Genomic DNA, 24,213 nt, shown 5'->3' on the forward strand with positions numbered 1-24,213 from the left:
CGTTTGTTTTGTTGACCTCAGTCCCTTGAGCTCTAGAGCACCTCACTTACTTGCTTTACTTGGATGATCATTCTGTTTATTCGTCCTTCCCAATTCTTCCTTGGCAGTAAGGCAGGCAAGTAGTTTAGATTCTAAATCCGCAATGTGAGTTTTCTGCAAGAGATTCTCTTTCTCCAACCTGTCGATTTCTTTCATTAGATCTTTCTCTGTGAATTAGAAGAGAATCAATTTCAACATTATTATTTGACGTTCATTTCATTCCCTCTCTTTCTCATGTGTCAACAATCTGATACTTTCAATCAAAAACATGGGATTTTATATTGGATAAGAGTCCAAACAGTGATGTAGGTATGTACTGGGGGATTGAATGGAGTCCGTCTCATAGTAAATCCGAGGGGGGTTGACTAGACATCAGTATGACTTGGGACTTGAATTACTCACCCATTATTTTGAAATCTTCAACTTTCTCTTTCAGTTGGGAGGTTTCTTTCTGTTGGCTGACCATGGAGGTTTTGGACTTGACAGATTTCACGTAACTTTGGTTTTCCTTCTTCAAGGTTTCAATGAGTTGAGTGAGTGATGTTATTTTATCATGTAGTTCTGAAATGTTCCCCTTGTGATTCTTCTGGGGAATATATGAGTAGAATGCAATATTTAATATAGCGCGGTTTTATCCTGATGGGATTTTTTTTTTTTAATACCTTGCTTAACGCCCTACAGGGAGGGCAATTACTAAGCAAAGTTTCCTACCTACCTAAATTAATGAAAATCTAAATAAAATAAAAAAAAAAATACACCTACAAATGCAAAATTGGGTTGTTTCCCACAAGGCCCCTCAACCTCTCCTTGAAAAGGCCGAGTGGGCTCTACAAAAAAATCGACTCACTGTAAAGTCCAAAGTTCTTGGCAAACGACTGCGAGCAGAGGAACTCGAATCCTTCTTGCGCAAAATACCGCACGGCAAACGCATCCCTCTCCAAATCCCCGGATGCGAAACCCTGATACGCGGAATCGAAGAATACGAACAGGGAGGGCCTCTCCTTGAACAACTGAGCTAACTGTTTCCATTGGTCTTCAGTAGGATCACAGCCTGCAAGGGTGAAAATGAGAGAAGAAAATGTATTGTTTTGTACCAAGCTTATGGTACCTGAGATCAATCAATGTGATTTCTCAATATTTAGCCTTAAGGGAAGTTAAGCAATATTTAAATAAATAAAATAAATAAAAAGATACCACGTGATATCTTAAGGCTAAATATTGAGAAATCACATTGAAGAAAATGTAATTATCAATTACACTATAAAGACGACACTGGCCTGCAAAATGAAACGACCTGCGAGTTGCAAGCCAACTTTTAATCAATTCGGGGGTTTTCGAGGTCGCTGAATCCGAATGTGGCCTTAGGTTTTATCTAGCCCTAACCAAACTCCAACTATGTTCGAAAACCCGTCCGAAAAACAGCAAAAAGGCCAATCTTTTCACATTTCACACCCTAAACTTTCTGCTCTGGTCACTTCAAAAAATTGAAAAAAAAAAAAAAAAATCGCATGTGATTATGCGCGCATGCGTGCAATATAATGACGGAGTTGTCAGGCGCGGTGACCAGGTCTTCATACATGCCATATAATTCTTACCGGTAGGATTGTGCGCGCATGCGTGCAATATAATGACGGAGTTGTCAGGCGCGACGGACCTTTTCAGCCGTAACTGGTCTAACTGATCGTGTGCGCGCTCATCAGGTATCAGGTAGACCTGACAGGCGGACCTTTTCAGCCGTAACTGGTCTAACTGATCGTGTGCGTGCTCATCAGGTATCAGGTAGACCTGACAGGCGGACCTTTTCAGCCGTAACTGATCTAACTGATCGTGTGCGTGCTCATCAGGTATCAGGTAGACCTGACGGACCTTTTCAGTCCCTGTCAAGTGTAACTGATAGTGTGTGGCTGGCCATAGGAAATCTGGTACCTACCTCCAACACTCAGGTTGACTTTCTTCGGGTGAGGATCATCCAGGTAAGCTTTATTCACGGCAAATACTTCAATAGGAGGTCCCTGCTGCACACTGCTGAATGATGACTCCGTGGACATGACTGCTGATGCTGATTATTGCTGAGGAAACATAAAAAAAGTGATTTTTTTAAAGGTGTTCTGTATATAGTGGTGAAAAAAGAAGATTTTTTTTTTAGAAGGATTCTAAATTACCTATTCCTGAAAAATGAAATAATATCTCAGACGGTCTGACAGACTTACTTAGATCTCAAGCTTTTTCCGCTTGCATTTCGACTGTTTTCCTGAGTCTGTCAGACTATCTGAGCGTGAGAGGCAAGCATTTCCCCTCGTTATATAAAAAAAACGACTTATTGCTGTCGTGAAGTGATGGAATTTGATACGTGTAGATATTTTATTAGCTTGTTCCGAATACTTACTTACGCGATTGAAACGAATTTTGTAAAAATCGGACAGTCACTCATCCAAATCTTAACCACAGAAAACGTTGCTTTTCAATTTTCTTGTAACTTACCGGTTATATCGAAAGAAGTTTGGGATTTGAGATTTGAGAGAGAGAGAGAGAGAGAGAGAGAGAGAGAGAGAGAGAGAGAGAGAGAGAGAGAGAGAGAGAGAGAGAGAAAAGTTGAAAGTAACCTAATGATTTTCGATGTTTTCATTTCTTGTCTTTTACCTAGGTTTTTTTTCTGTCCCATGATAAATAACTGAAAAATCATTATTATGAATATTGTAGAAGTTTGGTTCAGCAGCAACGAAATGGCCTGGTATACAGAAGGTCCTGGGTTCGATTCCTTCAGTCAGCAACTTGATAGGTAGTCTTACACGGAAAGCATGTTCTACAATCTGCAGAGCACATGGCATACATTACTAATTCTCAGGCGGTCATACAAAATCACTAGTCTGATTTTCTGATCTTAATCCTAACCCTGTCGTCCCGAAAGTGAAAGGAAAAGGAAGACATTATAGGAGAAAGCCAGCCGTTCCCAGAACGAACCTTATCTGCTTTGGATAAAATACGTCCCGTCAGGAATCAAACCCGCGACCTAGCGTTTACAAGGCAGTCGTGTTACCCTCCAAGCTAGCTTAGAGATGTTTTATGAACGCCGGGTATCTTTTTAAGTATGCAATGTACTAGACATGAAATATTCTGATTTTTAGATTTTTACTTTTTCCCGAACATTAGCCTGTGCTTATAATCCTAACCATAATCACAATGCCCTGGTCGCTATGAGTCGTTATATGGACTACCTATAGGTATCTCGAAAAAAACACTGAAGTTAAGCAACATTGAGCGTGATTTGTGTATGGACGGTGGACACATAACCGTCTGAGAGGAAAAGAAACTAATTACCTACATAAATAATTAACGAAAGGGTACAAACAGAAGCAGGTAGTTTCATCAATAAATAAGGTAATAATATATTTTACTTTTATAAATATTACAATATTAATAGTATCTACACTTTGTTCTTTACAATTTAGCATAAATTAGTCATGGCAAGTTTATTCAAGGAATACAATTTTTTAATTTTATAAATTAGAAATTAAGTACTCTAGGTATACAGTATCAAACTGTTGTACAATAATTAATTGATAAAACATATACAAAAATACTACGTTTATTGATTAGAAATTCCGGGTTTTCCAATAAGGATTTTTTTTCTTTCTTTAATGTGACAGGATTCTCCAAAAATTAGCTCTTCCACCAAACCACAATTTTCAAGGGGGAAAAAAAACTTTGGCTTAGGTTTTACCGTCCCCCAAGAGATAAGAGCCTAAAGCAGAGGTTCTCAAACTGGGGGGCGCGGCCCCCCCGGGCTTTGAAAAAAAGCCCAAATCTAAGGGAATCTGTTGGTACATATGGTATTACTGGCAAAGTTGACATTAATTACTTATATTAAGGTCACAGTTCCGAGATGTCCAGTTTTCGCAGAGTTAAAAAAATTGTCCCCTTTTGGAACGGGGCTACTGTAACTTATTTATACTGTCAGGATAAGACAGAAGTCTTTTACACACTCACTTTGTTCTGCCAAGGGTAAGCGTCCCCCGTAATAGTCAGCAGCCCGTACCTACTCGATCGTCCGGATAGCAACCACTCAGTGGTGTCCGGATAGCAGTGGTGCATTCAATGCTATGTCGCAGGTTAGTTATAAAGTTCAAATTTCGCACAATCTAACTACAAATTTACACACAATCACAAAAAGAGAAAATATTCATCTAGATGTTAATCTATTTTGTGATTGTGTGTGAATTTGTAGTTAGATTGTGCGAAATTTGAACTTTATAACTAACCTGCGACATAGCATTGAACCGTGCTAATGGACAGAAGCATCCTCAACGGAGCCTTGACCATACTCCTGTCCGTAGCTCCAACCCTCGCAGAAATTGAGCTGAGTATTTTTGCTGCAATGGGCGATGGTTTTGTATACAATTTCGACAACATTCTAACCTCAAAATTCTTTGTGGAGACACTGGTGTGAGGGTCGATGGTCTCAGTGGTAGAGGAGGAGAACTATCGATAGTCAGCGCCATCGATAGTTTTCGATAGTTTTTTTTATTACATATTTTCCTTGTTTCTAAAGGTCTTATCCCCCAAAAAGACCTAAACTAACCTAATTTAAAGAAAATTATTAACTGTACACGTATTAATTTAGGTCACAGGGTTTTATTTCAACTTTTTTTTTACAAAATATTTTTTTTTTTACACTTTCCACTTCTAAAACGACCAATACAAACGAAAAATGTGCAGAAAAAAACTATCGAAAACTATCGATAGTCAAGCCTCAACTATCGATAGCGTTCGATAGTCAAAACTATCGATAGTGCTATCGATAGTTCTCCTCCTCTACTCAGTGGGGATCGATAGTCCTCGTAGTTCACGAAGGATCGCGGGACGTACACAAAAATCTCACTCCGAGGCTTATAGGTGTAGGGGCAAACAGCCTAAGCTTAAGCTTATACGAATCTGCGAAGGTTCGCGGACCACCGACACACGCAAAAGTGGTCCTCTACTTCAAGAAGGTTAGGATAGGGTTGGGACATCGACATCGATGTTTTGAAAACATCGATACATCGGAACAAAAACATCGATGTCAACATCGATGTTTTCGTCTCGATGTCCCAACCCTAGGTTAGGAACTTCTGGGCTGGAGGCTGTCTCGTATATTTGCATAAATCAGAGCAAGGCCGCGTCTTTGGACCAATCTCGCATAAGTCGTATGCTCATAGTATAGATATATGTATCAGATATCTGATGGTATGGTGCTTTGAGATAGCTCGTCATTGAGAAATGGATTTAGATTTTAAGATCTTAGTGAGCAAGGGGGGGTTTACCGTCCCATTCGTACATCTAGGTTCACAGAATTGCCCACAACTTATCGTAGAAAAGTGACCACCCTATTATACATAGTTCGTTCTTGGAACCTCTTGCTTTCCTATTAGTCGCCCCTTACGACAAGGGGAACAGCCCGTGAAATTATTCTAATCTGTGAACCACACGGTGTGTTTATGTACTGGGCTGAGCTAGGCCATTGTCGGCTTTTAAGCGTGTAAAGTTGGCGGGAAATTCGAAATTTTGATTTTTTTTTTTTTCCGCAACTCGTACAATCTGAATTCATTTTTTACTTTTTATCTCTAGTTTGCACGTTTATATTATACTTTTCATTTATATTAGATATTAAAAACAAGCGAATTACAAAGCAAACAAAAATAAATATAAAATAAATTTTGAAAATTGCCGCCGGGACAGCTATCTCACGTCGTCCGAGCTCATCTCAGCCCAGTACATAAACACACCCACACGGACTGGTATTCTCCCTGCTTAAAGTATGCCAGCTAGAGAGGATGGCTACCCTCATCCTCCACGCGTCCTTCTGTTTTCTGTTGGCCCCAAGAGGGTTGGGTGTACTGATGGTAGTGCTGTCACACAAGTTTAAATTTACTTTTTTTTACCGTCATGATATGTCAAAATTTAATAATAAAGCACAAATATTATATTAATATTACTATTACTATATTACCTACCTACAATATTGACTCTAGATTCTGATTAGTGAGTGAGTCACTGAGTCAGTGAGTTGTTATACATCTTTATGCATATAATAACTCGGTCAAGGCGATTTTCTTCGTCAGGTAGATAGAGAGAGAGAAGGAGAGAGAGAGAGAGAGAGAGAAAGGGGCGTGGCTAACTGATACCTGTCAACAGCAAGGTCGGGGGCAACCCTCTCATAGGAGAGAGAGAGAGAGAGAGAGAGAGAGCCTTTCAGAACGATAAGACCTTAGCAGTTACTGTTCCTTCTGTCAAACCTGATAATGGAAAAAATCGTCTTCACTTTTGTTTCAGTTTGTAGACGGTTGGGAGCTAAACGGCCAGTTCTTCCCGAGTCTCGAAGATCATGAGAAACCTTTGCACGAACGATTCACTGAGTTTTGTGGTACGAAGCGGATCAAAACCGTTTTCCGGTCGTCCCAAAATGCGGCCCTTATTCAGTACCGTGTCCCTAAATAAAAAAAATCATTTGCGGAAACTACTCTCTCTATTCCTCTTTATATTACTGTTTACTTATTTAGTTTTTACTGTTTGATGAAAGATTCATTTATCTACTCTTCAAGTTTTGTTCTTCCATTTATAAATTAAAACGACTCCTCTTGCGTACCCCTTCAGGATCTTTGGCTAGAAGAAGAACCTCAGTACTGTAATGGTTAGTATGATGACCACGGTGGTCTTCTAATCCGGAGGTCGGTGGTTCATGTCAAATGGTTTTGAGTTTGAGATCGACATAAATGCATTCACCATTATTTCAATGACCGTGTTCCTGGTAAAAAGACCTTTAATTTGATATATAGGTCGACCAGGTTTGGATAAGTCCTTCTATGGGGTCAGACACACAGACAGATAGACAGAGAGACGACACCGAAGCGAATACAATTGTCCGTCCCTATACCTTTTATTATTACTATTGTACTTTAATAAAGGAAGGACGGACTAAAAAAGGCAAAAAGGAATGATATTAATAAAATCCTCTTTGAACTCTAAAAATTAATATTGAAGCACCTACCTACATATGTAAGTATGTATGTACCTACTGTACCTATTCGATTAATGCTTTCATCTTTTGACTCTCAGGGAAAATACAAACAAAGTAGGTACCTTACCTAACGAGGTACCTCTAGTAGTAACATCGGTAATATTTTATAATGAAATTAGAGGTGCACAAAGGACGCATACTACAAATACGTACCTTTGTTATTCCTTGAATAGATCAGTTGCACTTACTTGGGTGATGTTTCAAAGTCATAGAGCAGGAAAAATGAGGACCAACGGATTTTTTCTTTTTCTTCTACGACTTCTAGATCCCAAGATAAATCGATTAAAAAAATGCCGGTAAATCGTTAACTTTGACGTCACGGCATACGCTCCCGTAGGCGATGACGTCACATCAAATGTCCCGAGCAAAGCTCCCTCACAGGCAACGCATTAATGTGTGTGCGCGCATACGTTTCTGCGCAGTTCTTTCTGCTCCTCCGCTAGCGCGCTTGCATAGTGGCGCTACCTAACGGACGAAAAAATTCTTCTCCTCCTTCACCTTTTCCCGTGTACAGACGGGGTCGGCGTTTTTCGTCAGCCTCTCAATCAGCCCTAGGGTGATTGCTTTAGGCTGACATTTGGTTTTGGCTACAAGAAAATAAACAATCCGTGCTAATGGACAGAAGCATCCTCAACGGAGCCTTGACCAAACCCCTGTCCATAGCTCCAACCCTCGCAGAAATTGAGCTGAGTATTTTTGCTGCAATGGGCGATGGTTTTGTATACAATTTCGATAACATTCTAACCTCAAAATTCTTTGTGGAGACACTGGTGTGAGGGTTGATGGTCTCAGTGGGGTAGAGCACGAAGGATCGCGGAACGTACACCAAAATCTCACTCCGAGGCTTGGGTGTAGGGGCAAACAGCTTAAGCTTAAGCTTATGTAAAAATGTAAATGCAGTTTCTTTGTGTTATTATGTCACAACTTTGGTGCTCACTGCAGCATTGTAGGACTTTCCCAATATCTCAATAATCCTAAAATCCAATGTTTACCTACCATGCTGGCATAGGTCGCTATGTGCATTTATATGTCATGGCTACTCATTTTCCTCACGAGGCTGAGTGCGCCCCGCAACAGCCAGTCACGGAATCAATTATTTGGATGATGCAAATTTCTTGACCCCGCCGGGAATCGAACCCGGGTCCCCCGCGTGCAAGGCGAGCGCAGTGACCACTACGCCATGGGAGCTGACTTAAGCTTATACGAATCTGCGAAGGTTCGCGGACCACCGACAGACGCAAAAGTGGTCCTCTACTTGAAGAAGGTTAGGAACTTCTGGGCTGGAGGCTGTCTCGTATATTTGCATAAATCAGAGCAAGGCCGCGTTTTTGGACCAATCTCGCATAAGTCGTATGCTCATAGTATAGATATAATGTATCAGATATCTGATGGTATGGTGCTTTGAGATAGCTCGTCATTGAGAAATGGATTTAGATTTGAAGATATTAATGAGCGAGGGGGTTTACTGTCCTATTCGTACATCTATGTTCACAGAATTGCCCACAACTTTTCGTAGAAAAGTGACCATCCTATTATAGTTCGTTCTTGGAACCTCTTGCTTTCCTACGCCCCTTACGACAAGGGGAACAGCCCGTGAAATTATTCTAATCTGAGAACCACACGGACTGGTATTCTCCCTGCTTAAAGTATGCCAGCTAGAGAGGAGGGCTACCCTCATCCTCCACGCGTCCTTCTGTTGGCCCCAAGAGGGTTGGGTGTACTGATGGTAGTGCTGTCACAAGTTTAAATTTACTTTTTTTTTACTGTCATGATATGTCAAAATTTAATAATAAAGCACAAATATTATACTAATATTACTATTACTATATTACCTACCTACAATATTGACTCTAGATTCTGATTAGTGAGTGAGTCACTGAGTCAGTGAGTTGTTATACATCTTTATGCATATAATAACTCGGTCAAGGTGATTTTCTTCGTCAGGTAGATAGAGAGAGAAGGAGAGAAAGAAAGGGGCGTGGCTAACTGATACCTGTCAACAGCAAGGTCGGGGGCAACCCTCTCATAGGAGAGAGAGAGAGAGAGAGAGAGAGAGAGAACGAAGGTGATTTACATATAGGTGATCCAAATTTGATTATTAGATAAGATATGAGATAGGAAGTTTCAGCTATAAGGTAGGTAGTGGATTTGGATTTATTCAACGCACGAAGTGAGGTCTTCGATTTCGGGACGAAAAAACCCACTCTTCCAATTTGGGGACGATAAGACATCCGTTCTTCATAGTTCCCTGTATTAAACTTAGTCTTTTATTAGGTACTAGTATTCGTCATTAGGTAGCCGAGCTAAGAACCTAATTATAACTTGATAACTGTTATTAAAGCTATAAAATCGCTATTTATAAATTAATAACTTCGATCAGTGGCGGACTTTTCGTGAAATACCTAGGGCAGTATATTGCTTAACTAACATTTTATAGAATAGAATACTAACTGGAGGACGTTAAACAAGGAGTATACCAGCCTGACATTTCCTTGCTAAAGAAACAGCAAAGGTTGAGTTAGTTAGCTTAGTTGGTAGTGCGTCTGCCTTGTATGCGCGGGTTCGATTTCCGCCCGGGGCGGATTTTATCCTGATGGGATAATGTTCGTTCTCGGAACGGCTGGCTTTTTCCTATCCTGTCTTCCTTCTCTCTTCGATTTCGGGACGATAAGACCATAGCAGTTACAGTTCCCTCTGTTAAACCTCTTAAAAAAAAAAAAAACTTATTGAGGGAAAAGCTTGTAAAAACCCGCCACTAAAAATTTAGTTCCCCGCCCCAAGGCGGATTTCATCCTAAACAGATAAGGTTAACTTCTGGCTTTCTCCCATTCTGTCCTCCTTCTCTCTTCGATTTCGGGACGAAAAGACCTTGGCAGATACAATTCCCTCTGTCAAACCTCTTCTAAATATCTCTTTAGCAGTTATACAGTGACGTCAGAAGTCAATTAAAATAATAAAAAAAAAAATGTACGTTCATATTTAAACACCCTGTATAATCATAGTTAAATAGTAAATAGGTAAAAGGACGAAAATAATTGGGCTCGCGTGGTCATGAACCAATGATCCGTGAACTCTGGAGACCGTAACCGCGAGATTAATCATTAAACCACATTTAAACCATAGGGAATCAACAGGCGGGTTAACCAGAGATGGTTTGAGAAGAGCAATCATCTTTTATTTTCCTCCTACTCGAAGCAAGCGAGTTTCAAGTTTCAACCGGACAAATTTTCATTTGCTAAACTGCCTCGGTGGCGTAGTGGTCAAGACGGTCACCTGGTAATCAGGAGGGCGTGGGTTTAATCCCAGCCAAGGCATGGAATTTTATCTTTATATATTTGAGAAATTGACCACATACACAATGGAGCTCTAAGGGTTAGGTGGTAGAGAACGCGTCTGGCGTTATCCTGGCTGAGGCTTACTAGGCTGCAGTGCAGAGGCAATTTATGCATTGGACCCATATTGACCTTCCACGTAGCACGCGTTGCACCCTTGCCCAACTTCGATCAGGGTGGTGCCGCCTACTCAACAGCTACATGTCCAGGATAGATGGAGTAACGTCAAACTCATGCCCGAAGTGCAACACCGGGCCCCACAACGTGAAACATCTATTCCAGTGTCCAGCAGCACCCACCAACCTGGACGTCACCATACTGTGGACGGACCCAACGGAGGCGGCACGCTTCCTTGACCTGAGGACGGCAGAGGAGGTCGATGTATGATGCTAATACAACAACCCATTTTGGCCTGTTAAGGTGGCGTTCCGATCCTAGCTGCCGGGCAGCGCGACCAAGCTGTGCGACCGCAGCCTACTGCTTCCTATGTATTCTTATGAAGTACTTTCCGAACCAAGCTGCCGGGTCGCGCTGCCCAGTCGCTAAGAGCAGTGTGCAATGGTCGCGCTGCCCGTGAGGTTTTCATGTGATTTAAAATACTATTTTTGTAATAATTTGTTCGACTGGAAGTTTGTAATGGAAGTCGCGCGACCCGGCAGCTAGGAGCGGAACGCCACCTTTTTATCCCCTAATTTATCATCTGGTTCCACAAATCCGCACTCTCCAATGTTCAAGAAGTATAGACGAATCAATTTATCATTTGGTTCCATATTAGCCCATGTTCCCGTACAGAGAAGACAATGTAGCTTTTAGTCCCGTATTGGTCTGTGTTCCGCTACAGAAGAACCAATTTATCAATGTTTTCTCCTAATATCCTGTCTTCCTTCTCTCTTCGATTTCGGGACGATAAGACCATAGCAGTTACAGTTCCCTCTGTCAAACCTCTTTTTTTTTAAAAAAAAGAAGTATATAGACGAATCAATTTATCTTTTGGTTCCATACTAGCCCATGTTCCCGTACAGAGAAGACAATGTAGCTTTTAGTCCCGTATTGGTCTGTGTTCCGCTACAGAAGAACCAATTTATCAATGGCACAGTGTGAGATCGATATCAAATAATTGGTATTGGATTGGACCCCGTGTAGATTATAGATAGAGTGTCCAGTGTGTAGAACCCGCGATCCAATTCATAACAATTTGTCTTTCAGAAGTCCACAATATCTACTATAATACTAATAATAATAATATTAATAATAATAATAATAATAATAAATTAATAATAATAACAATAATAAAACTAAAATAATACTAATACTATAGGAATATAAGGAGGAAAAAATGAATGGAAAGATCTATGAGGTGATAACCATGTGAATTTAAAATTTAGTGGAACTGTGTTGGAAACTGAACTTTTTTACTTTCTATTACCCTTACGTATAGGGAACCTATACAAGGTAATGAGAAAGTATTGCAATCGGTCCAAATTTTCTTAATGAGGTTTGATGGAAGGAATTTCGAACAGCGGAGGTCTTATCGTCCAAAAATCGGAGGCAGAAGGAGTGTTTCGTTAATTTTATTATTCTAAGATGACCTCCACTCTGTTTATTGTCGGGTTTCGATTTTCGATAAGCATTAATTTTATTTTAGAGATATTTTCCTCTTTCGGGTGAAATATTTTTCGTTTATTATTCTAGTCTGATTTGATTATCTCTGTTAAAGGAACGGTAAGACCTTAGCAGTTACAGTTCCCTCAATCAAACCTCTTGAAAAATAATAATAATAATAATAATAATAATAATCACTGTTCTTCCAAATTCTCTCTTCGATTTCGGGACGATAAGACCATAGCAGTTACAGTTCCCTCTGTCAAACCTCTTAAAAAAAAAAAAAGACATGACTTTGTCTCCCCTGCTGTGTGCACTACATTGTTTTGTATGCAAATTGGGACTCGGAATTATTTCGGTTTAATCGATTAGTACCTAATAATGGATTAATCTATTTTTCCGAGCCCTAATGCAAATACAGCCTGTCCTCCTATCTGCTTACAGCTCCCACAGGCAGGAAATCAGAGTGATCTCTTGGATGTTATTGTTTTTATTCATGGAGGAGCTTTCATGTTTGGGAGTGGATTTCACTTCAAACCAATCCCCTTGATGGAAGAACACGATATGGTTTACGTGGAACTTGACTACCGCGTTGGAGCTTTAGGTAAACCGAATAGGATATTTGGACCTACTTTGGGCGGAAGAAGAACAGATTTTATTTCTGGGCGTCCAAGGGGGTTTAAACCCTACAATCCTTCCAACACCGTGAGATACTATCTCACGGCCACGGAAAAGCAACCTACATTAGTTATACTGATAGGATGAGACTGAAAAATCCCGTTATTACACCATAAAAGAAATAGGTATATCTCTCAAACCTCTTAAAAAAAAAAATACTTCTACGGTATCTACCTCGTACTTAGGTATACAGTAACCAAACTTAGTGGTGAAGTAATATTAACGTGTTGGTGTTTCGATCTGGAGTTTGTTGGTTCAAATTCAAGTTCAATCATAATTTATTGAGCATTTCTGTTTCACTTTGCAGGTAAAAGAGACACGAATGGTAACATTAGCAAAGGTCTCCTGGTAGATGCCCTATGTTCAATGCTCAATGTAATACTGGGTAGTGTTACAGGAACACAGGTGTCGTACGAGAGTATACAGGATATTGCGGAAACCAAGGTACCTACGTGTGTTGAAAATTTCAGTGTACATGGCTCATTTTTTATTTTTATTATTATCTTTTTTATGAGGATTGATAGAAGTAACTGTAAGTACTGGGGTCTTATCGTCTCGAAAGCCTTTGAGACAAGAGAGAAGGAAGACAGGATAGGTGAAACCCAGTCGTTCCGCGAAGTTCGCTCCGGGTGGGAAACCGCGACCTAGCGCTAAGAAGACAGATATGCTAAGCTCCAAGCTAACTACATAGTTTTTTTAGAATTTCATATGTTACTTTTACAGTGTTACTAGATAGCTTCTACGGTCGATGCCTCAAGTTGATTTATTCTTGGCGTTTTGTTTGTGCTGTTACATACAATTCAGATATAAAGGTGTGTCCACTCATAGTCGACCGGCCGTTGACCATCGATGTCGACTGTATCGTCCACACTGTTTCGACAACTTAGAATCACCTCGTCTATCGGCTATGTATGGGCACACCTTAACAATTACTTTTCACTGATTTTTTCTAGCCAATATTATCTCTCTTTCAAAGTATGTAAGTAATACTCAGTTGTCCTCACACAAAGATGGCATTTGACTGTCAGGAAAATCCCTGACTATCAGGAATTCAGGGCCTCTTTTGCAGGATGATTTAATGACCCTCGCAGGATTTATCAGGTAAACTCACTTTGTTTTGCATTTCATGCTTGAGTATTAGAGCTCTCATTTCTAGTGCTCTGTGGGCACTCGAGTCTCCACTCATGCCTTCTGGTAGTGGTCCCACAATGTCCCCGCCATCATCATTGTCCGTCTTTCTTCTCTCTTCGATTTCGGGACGATAAGACCATAGCAGTTACAGTTCCCTCTGTCAAACCTCTTAAAAAAAAAGACATGACTTTGTCTCCCCTGCTGTGTGCACTACATTGTTTTGTATGCAAATTGGGGCTCGAAATTATTTCGGTTTAATCGATTAGTACCTAATAATGGATTAATCTATTTTTCCGAGCTTCTCGTCTTCCTTCTCTCTTCGATTTCGGGACGATAAGACCATAGCAGTTACAGTTCCCTCTGTCAAACCTCTTTAAAAAAAAAGACTCGTGTGGTCAATGTCGTAGCATACCCATCCCTCATTAGATGGTCGAGAAGACATAATACTTTCGATTTAGTTGCTGGATCAACACACAAACACCATACGTTATGCCGGTCACTCACACTTCGATAGGTCTGTTAGACAATCAGAACGTGTATGGCGGAAAAACTCGAGACCTCGGCCTGTGAGACGATGGACCTGGGACTATCAGACGTTTTGAGCGTGAATGGCCGGAATTAGCAATCTAGAATAGAACACTCACATATGTGTGTGTGTAAACAAATGCCAAAACAAATAGTTAACACTGAAGTTTTTGTTGTCTACGACCCGGCTTGTCAGGTATTTGATATCTTGATAATGAGATCCTAATTACTGAGATGGCCACAACCAATCAGATTTCAGTATGCCCCTCGTTATTGACTCTTTATATTTAACCCTTTGACCGATTGACATTAATTTTGACTCCTCTTCTTTCTACATCTGTTTTTGCCTCGGTAGTGAGATTTTCCATTCAAGCGAATATTGCTGACCTAATAGTAATCGACATCAAAGGGGAGGGCAAAAAAGCATAAGAGAATAATAAATCTTTTAAAAAAAAAAAAAAAAAAAAATATATATATATAGCGCGATCAAACTTTCTTGCCTTGGCGGGGCGGAGCGCTACCGTGCTCCTTAATAAGTAAGGTCCCATGTAAGATTGAGTAAGTAAAACAGTCAAACCAAAAGTCAAAATAGTAGATTTCATTATATAATTGAAAATCCGCCTGCTGACGACAAAAGAAATAAAAAAATAATTTTAATAAAAACCAATCAGATGACCAATACAATAAATGGTGAAAAACCAGCGTAGAACAAAGCAAAAAAATAGAACAGGGGTCGGGGAAAGAGAGGGAGACATATTTTGTACCTTGTCATCTAGAGTTTCAAGACGGGATTGCAGACGTTTATTCTTTTCCGAGAGTCTGAGAGCATGCAGCATTGCATCATGTTGTCTCCGGAGACATTCTGGAAAACATATTCAATTCAAATATTGTCTATACAGTTGAAATATTAATGTTTACTTCATTGCCTATACAATTCCATATTCAGAATGGACAGTCATAACTCATAAACATCATCAATTTTTAGCCCGTCCTTCCTTTATTATTACAATAGTAATAAAAAGGTCTAAGGGACAGGCTATTGTATTCGCTTCGGTGTCGTCTGTCTGTCGGTCGGTCTGTCTGTCCCCATAGAGGGACTTATGGGTGGTTGGGTGGAAGAGCTCACATACGTACGTACGTTACGTACGTACGTACGTTACGTACAGACCATGGGCTAAAAATCACTTTTTTGACATCAGGGGATCCCAAAACGGATATTTCCAACCATTTCCCGATTTTGAAAATTTGGACCGATTGCAATACTTTCATTACTAGTATAGCTCCGCTATACTGTAGTAATAGAAAGTAAAAAGTTACGGGTTTTTTTGTTTTTCGAAATTTCGAACAGGCTCCGAGAAAATCAATTAAAGCATAAATTCTGGGACACCCTGTATATCAAATTAAAGGTCTTTTTACCAGGAACACGAAAATGGTGGTGCAAATTTTGTCCTAAAAACCATAAAGCCAAAAAACCGAGAAAACTGGTTTTTGGGGGATTTTTTTCACATTTTCTCACACAAATGAGCTCTGATCTTGAAATTTGTCGCGACGACCTATGAACTCAAAGCGAGAAAGTTTTAGATAACACTTCAGTCGATAATTTAAGACCGGTTTTAGCGTCACCTGTGTTAAGCTACGCCGAGGAAGGCCAATAAATGGATGGGTGACTTAAACATTATATTGGGAATAAAGGGAGAACGGGCTCTAGTCTTGATTTTGTAAATCATTACATGAAAGTAAAATCAAATCAAGAATGATAATAAACTGAATATTAAACAAATTAGGTAGGTACATAGGTACTGATCGAATAAACTACGGGCTAAATAAAATAATTCCCGGAGGGACGGGCCCAGCTTGTTATTATTGTTATTGGTTACAAGAGCTTCTCTTGTAGACTACTTGCATTTACCTTTGAGTTTCCGCTCTAGCTCGAGGTTAACCTTGGAGTCCGGCTTCTTCTTACATGTACAGAATGACATAGGAATTGGATGGTCTTGTATAACAACACCCACTGGTCTACCTCCCTCTAGTAAACTAGATAGACGGTGGATTTCTATATCCCTTGTGCTCACCTTGGAGAACAGAAACAATAAATCATTAATATATGAAAATGATAAATAATTTAAACAGCCTTATGGACCAACCCTGTAGAGGTGGCGCAGCTCCTGGGCCTGGAGACGGAGATGTAGTCGCCAACGTTAACAACAACAACATAAGGATAAGGGTGACATTCAGGACTGCGGGAACTACAGAGGCATAAAACTCATGTCACACACTCTGAAGCTGTATGAAAGGATTGAAGACAAAAGATTAAGGAAAGAGACCAGTATTTCTGACAATCAGCTTGGTTTCATGCCCGGGAGGAGCACTATGGATGCTGTTTTTGCCATAAGACAACTGCTAGAGAAGTACCTGGAAAAAGAAAAAGAACTGTACCTTGTTATTATTGATCTTGAGAAGGCGTACGACCGTGTTCCCCGTGATGAGATATGGCGTTGTTTGCGGATGGCATGGAAAAGCCTTGGTGCCGATGGATTAGACCTGCTTCTACCCTTGTTTAATCAAATATTCAAGGAGGAAAAGATGCCAGATGATTGGCGAGAAAGCACCATCGTGCCCATTTATAAGGATAAGGGTGACATCCAGGACTGCGGGAACTACAGAGGCATAAAACTCATGTCACACACTCTGAAGCTGTATGAAAGGATTGTAGACAAAAGATTAAGGAAAGAGACCAGTATTTCTGACAATCAGCTTGGTTTCATGCCCGGGAGGAGCACTATGGATGCTGTTTTTGCCATAAGACAACTGCTCGAGAAGTACCTGGAAAAAGAAAAAGAACTGTACCTTGTTTTTATTGATCTTGAGAAGGCGTACGACCGTGTTCCCCGTGACGAGATATGGCGTTGTTTGCGGATGGCGGGCACTCCGGAGAAGTATGTACGAGTGATACAGGACATGTACGATAAGGCGACCACCCAAATAAGAAGCAGTGCTGGTGTTACAGACCACATCCCTGTGAAAGTCGGACTGCATCAAGGATCGGCCCTTAGTCCTTACCTGTTTGATGTTATCATGGATGTGTTGACAGAAGGTGTAAGACGTGATGTATGCTATTCGCAGATGATGTCGTATTGTGCGGGAAGAGTGTGAGGGAAGTCGAACAAGAACTGGGCGGAAGGCGTTAGAAGACAAGGTACTCAAGATCAATAGAACCAAGACAGTACAAATGAACTTTGGAGTTGAAACTGCAGAAAAGATCTATCTAGGTGGCGTTGGTTTGAATACCGTAAAAAATTTCAAATATCTCGGATCCACGTTAGAAGACAAGGTACTCAAGATCAATAGAACCAAGACAGTACAAATGAACTTTGGAGTTGAAACTGCAGAAAAGATCTATCTAGGTTGCGTTGGTTTGAATACCGTAAAAAATTTCAAATATCTCGGATCCAGCATTGACAGTAAAGGCGAGCTGGATTGCGAAGTAGCCCACCGGATAAACGTGGCGTGGATGAATTTTGAATTGGAAGAAGATGACAGGAGTGTTGTGCGATAGAAGGATAAATGTGAGATTCAAACAAAATTTCAGCTTTTGATCTTTAGCCATTCAAAAAAATATTCAGGGGTTTATAAACTTTATAAACATACTGTATGTGCTGTGTTCCTATGACTGCATAATTTGCAAAGTAATAGTAAAATATGGCACATCCTTAATTTGAGTGTCTGATAAGAGATTGTAACCTTGGTTTGTAGACTATCAATAATGTAGCCTTTGTCATCCAATTTCCGCTTCAAATCATTCACTTCATTTCTGAGTGCTTTGGTTTTCACGTCTGCCTCCTTGAGTAACTGTGCAGTAGAATCCAGAGATAATGAGGATTTTAGTTTGGACTCGAACGTCACTGAATCACCTCTGTCCTTGGATCTGCACACAGATGGCCGCTGGGGATGTCCTAAAATAAAAATATTAGTATTCACATTATACCCAACAGGAAAGACACCAGCAAAAACACACGAAGAATTGATAATACACATTGAAGGGAAAAGGATAAATGTAGGTACCTAAGCGGACAAAATTTTCTAATTTCCTTTATACATTCACCCACAAAATTACTTGGACACTTCGAGAAATGTCCATAAATTCACTTCTACCTTTTCAATGCGGATAATATTACTAGCGGACATCCCAAATATTGTTTTCAATCATGTGCTACATTTTGTTGACAAAAAAGTTCATTAAGATTCATTTTTATGGTCTTTCTTCGTTCAAGGCCTTTCAGTAAGAATTCTGCTATCCTGGAAAATCTTGTTTTTCCTCCTCTAGTAAGTGCTTTTTGTGCTTATTTCTGATAAATTGCTTGAGAATATGTTGGGGTACCCTTTTAAGTTTTCTGATTTAAATCTGCATACACTTGTAATATAAACGGTAAGAATAATGTTAAATCTGCATGCTGTGAAGTTAACCCAAGCCGTGTTTTTAATTGATGAGGGTGACGTATCCGTTACGTTGCCCAGAAGTTCAATGTCCCTCGATGTACCATCCATTATGTTCTCAAGAGGTTCCGTGACACTGACAATAGAAGACATGGACAATGAAGCAAAATGCCTAAAACCGAACAAAATGGCCGTTTCATCGTGTCCCAGGTACTCGGAAATTGCTTCGCCACTGCTTTGGAAGCCTGCCATGAGCTCCAGGATGTAAGAAAAGTCCATTTAAATGAAGAAACAGTAAAAATAAGTTTAAAGGAGAATAAATTGACTGCTAAAAGGCCCCATATGGCCCCAGAATTCCTCCCACTTAACTGAAGAGCTCGGTTAGAATATGCCCGCGACCATGTGGATTGAACACCCGCTCACTGGGCCAATCTTTTATTTTCAGACGAGGCCAGAGTGAGTCTCAGAGGTCCATATGGAACTCTCAGACACACTTCGGTCTCGACTGAAAATAAGAAACTGCCCCAGCGAGTGGGTGTCCAATCCACATGGTAGCAAGCATATTCTAACCGAGCTCTTCGGTTACGTGCGAGCAATTCTGGGGCCATGTGGGGCCTTCAAGCAGTCAACTGATTCTGCTTTAACCTTATTCCTACAGTTTCTTCATTTAAGTGGACTTTTCTTACATCCTGGAGCTCATGGCGCGCTTCGAATGCAGTAATTTTGTGGGTGAGTAGTTTTAGGCTGATATTTTAGGACAGACAAGAACTACCCTTTCCGGAAGCACAGTTGAACTAATACCTTTTTAAATAGAAAGGCCAAAACGTCGGACAGTTAAATAAGAAGGTACTGATTTTATTATATTTCAACTATAAATAAAAATAAAATGAATGAGTTCAAATAAAAACACGATTTTCAGGAAAGACGAAAAATTTGAAAGACACATTAATGTGAAAATCATACAGGCCAAAATTATTGAAAGAACGAAGTAAGTTCCTATGAATCATAAATGAACACTGTGAACAGGGCTAGTCATAAAATGAAAAAAAAAAAATCTTTTTTCTAGCTCAAGAATAGACTACTACCACTGTAGGCATGACCTACATATTTAATATTATTTATGAGGTGTGCTGCATTAGCTGGCCTCGCCATATAATGGTGTGATCTATCGAACCCAGTTGTTTCGTGAAGAGCTGGTCCTAAATGGAGGTGGTTTGATAACTGATATCAAAGTCAATGGTATTTGGGCATCTGGAAAGGCCTGCGTTTTTTTGAATAATCGCGTAATCAACGCTGACGCTCCTTCCTACGAATCCAAGTGAGAAGAGTGGACAACTACTTCTAAAGCTCATGCCACGGAGAAACATACTAAAATATGACAGGGAGGTTGAAGATATTCGGGGCTCTTTTTCTCACTTATTTGTCGGTTGATGGTGCGTTGAGACATCTTGAGTTTCACATCCTTCCTGAAAAAAGAATAGCCCTCACACTAAGTGTAAAAGTGCGAATAAGTGCGCATAAGCCAGTTATCAGGGGTGGATAATAAACTAAGGTCCCCGCATCAATAGCGAGGTAATACGGGACAGTGTCCCTGAGCCTGCGAGGGACCCGGTACAAGGCCGAAAGAAGTTTGAACTTGGAAGATGGTAGCAGGGGGTTCCCTAGTGCATGTTTTCTGGAGATATTTGCTTTTTTTTTATGCACAAACATGTTCTTTATTATAAAGCAGCATATAACTTGCAGTGGTGACTTCTCCAGTTTACACAGACGTTCATCTCTTAACTGGGCATTCTTAGTTTTCCACGTCAAATCTATTTTTCTGTCTTCTAAGATTGATTCTCGTTAAGACCTAAAGGTTACAGTTCCATCAGAGTAACTCATCTAATTAACACATCAAATATCGTTTCAATATTAGGTTCAATGCACATCCTAATTGGTGGTAAAGTACATTGTGTTCACAAAATTACCAGCTAGCAACACCGCAGCATTCAGCATCAAGGTCGGGTCCAATGAGATATTCGTTTGATTTAAGTTTAAAAAAAAAAAAAAAAAAAAAAAAAAAAAAAAAACTCGCTCCAACAGTTAGAAACTTTTCAAGCTAACTAGGCTGACTACATGGGGCTCAATCCATCAATCAAGCGATTCGGGAGCAGAGTTGCGAACGTCAAAAGAGTTCGAAGCGACCCCGACGCCCGGGGGTATTAGCACGAAACAGTTTTGAGATTTTTAATAATAATAATAAACTGAATATTAAACAAATTAGGTAGGTACATAGGTATTTCTTTAACCACGATCGAATAAACTACGGGCTAAAAAATTCCTGGAGGGACGGACCCAGCTTGTTCTACTTACATTAGTGACGGTAGTTTTGCCGCCACCAGTAGGGCCTACAGTCATAACGCCATGTCTCACTAGCATGGTCTCATACAGTTGGATGGTCTTCAGAAATGACCCGGGTTCTAGTTGGAGGTTATTCTCTGACATAACGGCCTCCATAGCTTGCTGGAAACTACCGTAGTCTTCTACAGGCAGAACTATACCGGGGAAGAGATCGTTCAGGATACCCTGGGGGGAATGAAACACCAGGAAACATCTTTAAGGGAAACCAAATAACGGACACCTTTCTATTCTATTATGGGACTGGTTGCTCCTCTCCCAAGGGAGTATGCAATTAACACTGCGACCTCTGTAGATCTATTGTGACCAGTATTTTTTCCCCTGCCCAAGCTGCTTTACCCTGGCCTTGATGGAACCTAGAAGTACCCTCATTGGTATATTTCAACCTCCCCAGTTTCTCTAAAATTCACCTGCAGCACCTCTAAAGAGTCCGCATACTCAGGTTTATTCTAGAGAAAAGCTGTGAGTTCATATACTATCCCATTAAGAGGATACCAAGAGGTGCCTAGGCCAGAGAGCTACTTGGGGCCCCCGAACTGAAGGGGTCTAATGAGGGATGAGGGGTTTGATAGGTCTGTTATCCCAAGGCCTTGATGTAACCTAGAAGTACCCTCCCTGGTATATTTCAACCTCCCCAGTTTCTCTAAAATTCACCTGTAGCACCTCTAAAGAGTCCGCACACTCAGGTTTATTCCAGAGAAAATCTGTGAGTTCATCTACTATCCCATTAAGAGGATACCAAGAGGTGTCATCAAGGCCAGAGAGCTAGTTCAGCAGAGAGCTCGCTCTGGGGTCTAATGAGGGATATTCAGGTACATAATTATGTCGTTGTACCCTACTTCTTGAGACGGACTTGACCATAGTCTCATTCAGGTACCCTCAAAAGAGCCAGTGTTATTGTCTGTGGCTTGACAGGGCTGGTTTTGTCTCAGTTTTACGTCCTCCAGCGAGACCGGTCATTGGTGGTAAGTACACTGTGTTCACAAAGTTACCTACTAACACACGCAGCATTAGCATGTCGGGTCAATGAGATATTCGTCATTGGTGGTAAATACAATGTGTTCACAAAGTTTAGCATGTCGTGTCAATGAGATATTAGGCAAAATTTTTACAAATGACACTAGAAAGAGCTCTTCTACTCTCAACTAATTCAAGGACATTGGATATTTTCAGGACTCAGGGTTTCGGTGAAGGACTTTGTTTCTGACTGAGAAAGAGGAAAAGCAATGTAGGACCTGGGCCTTTATTCTTCTTTACATTAATAATTCCATAATCATAAGTAAATAACTAGTCGTATTTTCTTTTTAGAAACTGAGACAATTTCCCCTCTACTGAGGCTCATTTTGACCCTTTTGGGGTGGTAACGCCTGTACTAAACCATTGGAAATACAAGATAAAGCGCCATATTGAAGAGGGAAAATTTTCCCTATTTCAGTTTCGGAAATACAACTACTATAAACCATAAATAAGCAATAAGGGAGGTGAGGTGGGGATACTGCGACCTTATTGCCACCTAGCTGCTGGAGGAGGAGAAGGAAGTAAGGAGCTAATATCAACAACTTACGTTTCAAGAGGACATTCTGCAACTCAAGTATTCTTTCATTTTTCTTCAGACAATCTCTTTCCAAATCAGCAAGTCTTGCGGAAGTTTCTCTATTGGTAAACTCCAGCTCATCTTTAACTGACTCCAACTGCCTCAATTTCAATTTGAAATCTAAATATTAAAACAAATAAAATCAATCAAGTGCTTCATGCACCAGCCATGTCTGATTACACTGGTCTACAAAATGAAACGACCTGCGAGTTGCAATCCAACTTTCAATCATTTGGGGGTTTTCGAGGTGCGAATATAATACCCGTTTTTCTGGGTTTCTCTATTCGTAAACTCCTGCTCATCTTTAACTGACTCCAACTACCTCAATTTTGATTTGAAATCTAAATATTAAAACAAATAAAATCAATCAAGTAAGTGCTTCATGCACCAGCCATGTCTGATTACACTGGTCTACAAAATCAAACAACCTGCGAGTTGCAATCCAACTTTCAATCATTCGGGGGGTTTCGAGGTGTGAATATGATAACTGTTTTTCTGGGTTGGTTCAAAAATCGCGTTTTTATGATTCTTTGACCACAGCTTTACGCTTTATTTTTTTAATGTTATGAACACCCTGTATATTGCCTGAGATGTGTATATGTAAAACGATGTGCTGAATCTGATAACTGGCTCATATAAACCTAACCAAACTCCCGCTATGTCCGAAAACCCGTCGGAAAAACAGCAAAAAAAGTCTTCTTTTTTTCTCTTGCAGTTGAGAGCCAACTCTTTTGTAAGTAATGTGTTGGGGTTTTCTTACGCGAGTAGGTACAACTTATGTAAGGGAAGTGAACTTGGGCGATTTAAGGTAGAAACACTACTAGCACGTTACATCACGTGATAGTAGTATAGCCCTCCGTGAGATTACAAGAGTCAAGTCGCAATAGAGACATCCCAAGAGAGGTAAACTTACAACTTACAGGGCACGTTCAGCCCAGTGGTAACGCGCTTACTTGCCATGCAGAAGGTCCCGGTTTCGAATCCCACCATCTACATTTGCACTCGTATTTCGATTGCAAATATTTCAACGGGTTACTTTCTGATGTTCTCGTGTTGCCCCAGCTCCTAAGTGGGAAGTATTGTGTCTCTTATCGCCCATCTGATGAAGGAAATACTATGGGATGGACATGCTACGACATAGACCTCATGCGTCTAATGTAGCAGTTGTTTCATTGCTACGAATTAAAAACGGCGGTGAAACACTCATCTCTTGGACGATTTTAGAATTTTTGGACCTGATCATATACCTGTTGCACAATTTTCATTTCTTACATGCACTAGCATATTTTTACTATTACTGTCTACCGCGGCTGTTCTACTACCTAACCTCTTCTGGGCTTTCAAGATAGCAACGAGTGTCCATGATAAAGTAAGTCTTTGAATTTAGTTGCAGTCATTTCTGTGGCATTGGTATTTTATAGGGTGGT

The 24,213-nt window shown here is 40.3% G+C and overlaps 1 protein-coding gene and 1 long non-coding RNA gene across 6 annotated transcripts; both read right to left on the reverse strand.

The window, feature by feature from the left end:
* Positions 1-40: 40 nt before the first annotated feature.
* Positions 41-22,926, reverse strand: LOC103516797. Of its 5 annotated transcripts, XM_026829090.1 has the most exons (7): positions 19,597-19,762; positions 18,514-18,772; positions 18,010-18,314; positions 16,271-16,433; positions 15,126-15,223; positions 442-625; positions 41-206 (listed from the first exon to the last, which is right to left on the reverse strand). In XM_026829090.1, the coding sequence occupies exons 3-7, from the start codon at positions 18,067-18,069 to the stop codon at positions 43-45; spliced, it is 669 nt and encodes a 222-aa protein (XP_026684891.1). In that variant the 5' UTR covers positions 18,070-18,314; positions 18,514-18,772; positions 19,597-19,762; the 3' UTR covers positions 41-42. The 5 variants fall into 5 exon arrangements, with proteins under 5 accessions (XP_026684891.1, XP_026684892.1, XP_026684893.1 ...); XM_026829091.1 differs by lacking the exons at positions 18,514-18,772; positions 19,597-19,762 and adding an exon at positions 22,757-22,926 and having other exon boundaries at positions 442-622; XM_026829092.1 differs by lacking the exons at positions 18,514-18,772; positions 19,597-19,762 and adding an exon at positions 22,757-22,925 and having other exon boundaries at positions 18,103-18,314.
* On the reverse strand, positions 1,970-2,641 carry LOC113470557. The gene is made up of 2 exons (XR_003393578.1): positions 2,521-2,641; positions 1,970-2,108 (listed from the first exon to the last, which is right to left on the reverse strand). It is a non-coding gene; the product is annotated as an uncharacterized LOC113470557 (long non-coding RNA).
* Positions 22,927-24,213: the final 1,287 nt, after the last annotated feature.

This window comes from Diaphorina citri, unplaced genomic scaffold, assembly GCF_000475195.1.
Source record: "Diaphorina citri unplaced genomic scaffold, Diaci psyllid genome assembly version 1.1 scaffold1666, whole genome shotgun sequence".
Classification (NCBI taxonomy): domain Eukaryota; kingdom Metazoa; phylum Arthropoda; class Insecta; order Hemiptera; family Psyllidae; genus Diaphorina; species Diaphorina citri.

Coding starts and splice junctions, on each gene's coding strand:
- LOC103516797 (XM_026829088.1), bottom strand. CDS start 18,069: ATGTGCCATATTTTACTATTACTTTGCAAATTATGCAGTCATAGGAAC. Junction 16,434..18,009: donor ATAGGAACACAGCACATACA/GTATGTTTATAA, acceptor CTGTTCTCCAAG/GTGAGCACAAGGGATATAGA. Junction 207..441: donor TGAAGATTTCAAAATAATGG/GTGAGTAATTCA, acceptor TCTAATTCACAG/AGAAAGATCTAATGAAAGAA.